Here is a 6,203-nt window from a genome sequence, read left to right as displayed (position 1 = left end):
GGGGGGGGAGTGGACGTTCCGTTTGCTTTCGCATGTCTGCATTACCTCGGTTTTTTAACTAATTGCGGGCGCAAATTTTGTTTATTCGAACGCTTGAAGACACGATGTTTCGGAATGCTAAAAGAAGCATTACTCCGCTGTTCATACGAGTTTTCAATTCTGTTACCTTCACCTGGCACTTAAAAAGACAGATAAGAATAATGTATAATATAACATAATATGCATACTTGTGTTTCTATTTTGTATGATGGTTCGAAATACCGTGCAACTTTGCTTTTAATCTGCTGCTGTCGGGCATATCATGTGCCCGCTTCGTCCGTAACGATAAGATAAAATAAGATATATCTTTATTGTTCAGATCCTGGCATATTGGTTAGGTGTTTCACCACGTGCACACACACACACACACACACACACACACACACACACACACACACACACACACACACACACACATACACACATACAAACATGCACACACGCAGGCTTACAATCGCATGCATGATATAAATGAGCAATAATATAAACGATGATAGTCTTAAGCTAGATACATATTCAATGTTATTCTGATGCATGCTCTAAGGTCATATGAATACTTATACAAGATGGTTAAGATGGAAGCAGAAGCCTAGGTCTTTTACTTCGGATCAATAGTGAGGATGAGGTCTACTCCCAGCAGAGTGGCAAAGAAGACATCATTACCTTACGTTATCTACTTATAGTTATAGTTTTTATGAGTGTTTTCACAGACTGACTGAAAAGGGACAGTACCAAAGCTTGAAGCTTGCCCATGATATGGGTCGGCAACCTCTTACATTGATAATAATAGATATCCAGATCCGAATTCATGAGGTTTCTATCCGATCTAAATCCCTTTTATCCTTTTACATTTATTATATTTGTGAAAGTTCGTCACTTTGGTCGTCTAAAACTTCCAAACCACATACCAGTCGAATTTGAAGAAATTAACAGTGATTCAAAATAATTAATTAAAGGGGGCACAGTTGTATTATTGAGTCTGAAGTCACTGTACTTAATTTTCATTTTCTTTCGTATAGATCTAATCTTGGGAAATTCCGTCTTCTAAGACACCATTGTAAACAAGTGAAACATTCGTTCACAAGCAGTGCTGAATGATTCAACAATGACTTGACGATCGATTCTTTAGGTTTTTTTCTTCGAACGAGTACCCGCAAGCTTAATATAATGCCCAGCCTCATGCCCGTCTACTTATTTATTATAACGTCCAGCCTATTGCTCCTCTGCTTATTTGTTTTAACGTCCGGAATTTGCCCCTTTGCGCATTTAATATAATGTTCGGCCTATTGCCCCTGAACTTATTTCTTATATCGTCCGGAATATGCCCCATTACGTATTTAATATTACGGGCTATTGCCCCTCTACTTATATTATAATGTCCGGCCTAATACCTCTCTACTTATTTGATATAATGTCTGGTCCAATCCGCGTCTACTTATTTATTTTAATCTCAGGCCGATTGATCCTCCCACTCATTTATCATAATCTCAGGCCTACTGCCCCACTATTTTTATTACAACCTCAGGCGGAATGCTCCTCTAGTTATTTAATATAAAGTCCGACCTAATGCCCCTCTTCTTATTTTTCTTATTTACTATGCAATTGAAATGGCGGTGGGTAGTGAAAGGCTCACGGGCTTGAGCCCCCCGCCACAACTCTATCCCAAGGTCAATGACAGTTCCTTAAATATTGAAATAAGCTATTGAAATCGTTATGGAAACACACAATGAACACAGAGTGATCAGCTTGGCGGCTTGCTCGTTTATCCAATCACTGCTGTCACCGCTTACATCTATAGTAAACTAACAGCCAATCAAATGTCTTTAGGGCTGAGCACAGGGTGAACCCATTCCCACGACCCTTCCTTAGTGAAACTCTTCTTGACAGAAAGGTAGAGGACTTGAAGAAATAACATTGTGCTGAGGGTTCACGCTCTTCTAGCCCTGACCATAGGGTGAAAGTTTACGACACACTTTCCCCCAGTGACACAATTACCTACGCGCTCATTGGACCTGTGTTAGGTGCGTTCTACTTTCTACACACGCCAATCCAGCCCATAGACGGAATATGTTTGAACTGCTGTGTGTGTATGTTTGTGTTGTGCCGCTGAGATTTAAGGATTTAAGATTTAAGAGGGGGGGCTACACCCCCAAAGTCCCGTTTCGGCTAAAAAAAATTATGGAATTTGAGTTGTGGGCATTTTTTTTAGCTTTCTCAGCATCTCCTACACCTATTTCATCGCATTAGAACGCCAAAGGCCCTATTTGTTCCCACAGCGGCCATGTCTGTCATCACCATTTCCTCATTAAGTCAATATTATTGTTTCCTTTGTTGGCCGTTTTCTCTAAACGCGATTATTTTCTATACGTTTTTGAACAACTCCACCATTTTTCATCCAATCTTCATGAAATTTTCACAGAATAAAGAGAATATGTAATACAACAATAATTTTGTTGAATATTTTAATATATGGAATAATTTTTTTGTTGGTGTTGTCCGGAGTGCCGATCTTTACGGATTTTTTGCAAACTTGAACACTATCTCATGAAACAATTTATTAAAAATCTTGTAATTCATTTAGGAAAAAAAATAGACTCATTTTTAGATCTAATGTTTGCTAACATGCATGCAAAAAAAACCACACACAAAAAAATCAATTTTCATGTAAAATAAGTGCGGTATTCATTACGTAAGACATGCCAAAAAAAATCCAATATGGCTGCCGTATCCGTGGAAACGAAACCTTTTCCTCAAATTTGATTGCGGATTTTAAGATTTTTTACTATGCTTTTTATATGTGCGAAATTTGGTAAAATTTGGTAAACTAATAAACGAGATCGCCTTCGGGTGTACCCCTCCCCCCTTAACAGACGACGCCGATCCACTTTTGAGGCAACTTTTTCATCCAGAAGAATCTTACTTAAAACAAAGAGACGGAACACAAGGTGACTCATCTCGTTTGAATGGATCTCAGAATACTGTGGATGACGGAGAGTAGAGAAAAGTGAGTATTGTTTAGGGCTTATTGTTTGCTATGTGATGGCAAAGAAGTTCCAGCAACCAAAGCCACACCCAAATTTTGATCCACCCCCGCCACTGATATTATAAGGCCCTGCCAAATTAATGACCGTTTCCGTGATTGTCGGTTACAGTCTCATTCATGGCAAAAACATCCTCCTGGACTAGTTTTTGAGCAGAGATCAACGGAAACAGCTGTGCTGACTTGTGGACATCTTTGATTCTGCATCGCTAATGATTAATTATCCCTCCCACCAAGGGCAGTGCTACTGAATGAAGTGTCTTTAGACCACTCCCAAAAGGGGGATATTAACATGTTCTTTTATGCATAGTAGAATTGTGAATGGGCTGATTTATCAATGTCATGCTCATACTGTGCCGAAACAACATAGGGGGAACTGCTGCTTTTTCTCTCCTCATTCTTGCTATCGTCATTTTTGCTCTATTTCTTTTGTATGTTTGTCACTCTATTATGAACTGCTATTGCTTGATAAGACAAATAGGCTACATGAGACCTAGACCTAAAAAACAACCTTTGTGCCTGTTCAACTCAACATGATACGGCGGAAATCTGGCACGTAAACAAGTCGCTATCCTAGAATCTCAAAGTTCTACCTGCATTGTACATAGTGTTGAGAAAATTGACGTTAACAAAATTGAGTTTCACAACAGGCCACGATTTTTCAAATGCAACTCTTTGAATATCTTGATAAGGACTCCGAATGATCTTACGATGTTGATAGAGCATATAAAACATTTGGATTCGGACCTCATGGTCTTAATAACTTAAAACGGCCAAAAATGTCATGCTGAGCTTTGTAATTCTAAGATAGCGAAGTTTTGCGCACCATTTTTTCGGCTCATATAAGCCCACTATCTGATTGGTTTTGTTCCTGAGTGTGTTGTCTTCAACATAGTGTATCAAAAATAAAAATTTCAGAACGCCAGTGGGCCTACAGCACACGTTTACAGTAATTTAATCAGTGTATTAGATATCTAGAGATTTATTAAGATATCTAGAGATTGTTGCGGAGATGATCTTGACTGCAGTACACGTGCATGTGGGTGTGCTGTGGTATTCCGGACTAGATGTCTAGAATGATGGGGGTGAATTATGTTACAATGAGTTTAAATGAGAAAATAGTATGTTGTCCCTCTAAGGTTCAATTACATGTATGTGCATAATTCACCGCTAGAAACTTAACTGTTCCTACATTAAAAAAAAAAGACATTGAAAAATAAGCAGAACATGAATACTTGTGCCAAACAGTGAGAGTGGAGGAGAAAACAAAAACTGAGGAGAGCAAAAAGATACATGCGGCTTGGAGCTGCTTTGGCAGACACAAGGAAATATTATTATAATGTGTATTTACAGATCAAATTCTGTCTAAGTTATTAAAAAGACACGTTTTCAACCAGAGCCTTGTCCCAGTAATAGACTATGGGCGTCACACTTGGTGCCAATTTCCAGAACCATCAGACATTTTATTAAAAAGAAAGCAGAGCCGAAAGAGCAATGGAAAATAAGATGCTGGGTATAAAACATGAAAAGTCAGAGAAAGCACACACAAATACACAAGAAAATAGGAGTGGCAGATATCCCCAAACTTATACTCCGGCAAAAAATGGAATTAGGCTCGTCACATCAGTAGAATAAAGAATAACAGACGGATAAACAGGCACATTGGATGTAGTCCAGAGCAGGAAAACGACCAAGAGGAAGACCAGAAAGAAGGTGGTAAGATGGCTTCAGAAGGCGTCAGAAGGCATCAGAAGGCGGCTGAGAACAACCTGGACACAGAGAAGAACAGATAGAACAGGCTGGATGTCACTTCTAGGGGGATTACGTCATGCAGAGGACAGACAACGTATGATGTAAAGTTGTTTTAATCTTTATGTGAACTGATACCTCTGACTGATTCAAAATTCCTTCTTTAAATTCTACTTTTTTTTTTTTGCTTTTGTTTTCGTTTATTTTTGGCCCTGTAGGCCTTCTTTAAGCTCCGACGTGGCCTAGCTGGTCACAAAGGTTGCCGAACCCTGGCCTATGATATTATTATGTTTACAAGAGCTCTATGAAAAGCCAACATTGGTCACACGCGAAATGGAGAATTAATAGCGATCCACGAGGCAGAATGTAGGTGACGGGTCCGGAGCAACGGGAACTGAAGGGGGTCTAGGTTCAAGTTTGCGGGTTGTACAGTTGACTCCTCTTGTGTTGAACTCGGTAGAGTTGATCTTCGGTTAAGTTTATCTTTTTCTCGGGTCCTAGCACCTCTTCTCCATTACAGATCCCAACTGTGATATTGAACTTCGATCTTTCTTTCACTCCCCCGACGACATCAACTCAACCTGAGTAGACAGCAATATGTCGGAAAGCTGTTCGAAACCCAGAAAGCTTAACTTTACAGGAGAGAAAAAAAAACGCCAACCAAACTTCATCCATTTAACAATAGTCCGTACATCATCAGTGTACTTTTTCTTGCCTTTTTCTTCCTTTTCTTCTCCTCTTCTTCTTCTTTTTCTCCTCCTCCTCCTCATCCTCCTTCTCCTTCTTCTTCTTCTTCTTCTTCTTCTTCTTCTTCTTCTTCTTCTTCTTCTTCTTCAAGTGTTGCATCTGAAACAGACATTGGTGATCATGGTTCAGAGAATTACAACCCATTTCTCCGCCCGAGCGCTTAAAAAAGAAACAACCCTGAACCAAAAAATCTTTTCCTGTCACGCAATGCCCAACAGAAGCACATGGACACACCAATGGTCATAATTTCGTTCCGGTAAAATATATGACAGACAGAAACAAAGAAGTAGGTCTAACCAGAGGCACTCTCCAACCACCAGAACCCATTAGCTCAAGTTCCTTGACCGAATCGTTCTCAACCTACCTCTGTCATGTCTCTTTATTCAAACTTTTAAAAAACAAAACCAACCCATCCAAAAAACCAAAACAAACCAAAACAACAACAACATCCCACAAACAAAACAACAAAAAACAGAAGTATTTTAAAAAAATTACTCACGTCTTTCCATCGCTGATAGCCTTTTCTCCCAAGTTTTGATCATATCCTTCAACTGCTCGTGCTTGCGCCTGTTTCCTGCGGACTGGACAGTGGTCAAGAGGGTGGTCAGCGTCAGGAGCAGCAGCGTGG

At 39.6% G+C, this 6,203-nt stretch overlaps 1 protein-coding gene across 1 annotated transcript in view; it reads right to left on the bottom strand.

Annotated features, from left to right (window-relative positions):
* Positions 1-6,203, bottom strand: part of LOC101849463 — a gene marked incomplete in the record, with an annotated part of 69,997 nt that overhangs the window by 55,234 nt on the left and 8,560 nt on the right. The window contains 1 exon segment of the mRNA XM_035970021.1: positions 6,075-6,203. This exon segment is cut by the window's right edge and continues 489 nt beyond it. Coding sequence (XP_035825914.1) covers positions 6,075-6,203 — 129 coding nt within the window.

Source organism: Aplysia californica, unplaced genomic scaffold (genome assembly GCF_000002075.1).
Source record: "Aplysia californica isolate F4 #8 unplaced genomic scaffold, AplCal3.0 scaffold00210, whole genome shotgun sequence".
In the NCBI taxonomy this organism is placed as follows: Eukaryota; Metazoa; Mollusca; class Gastropoda; order Aplysiida; family Aplysiidae; genus Aplysia; species Aplysia californica.
The sequence above is the reverse complement of the archived record's forward strand: the minus strand, read 5'-3'. Positions and strand labels throughout refer to the sequence as shown.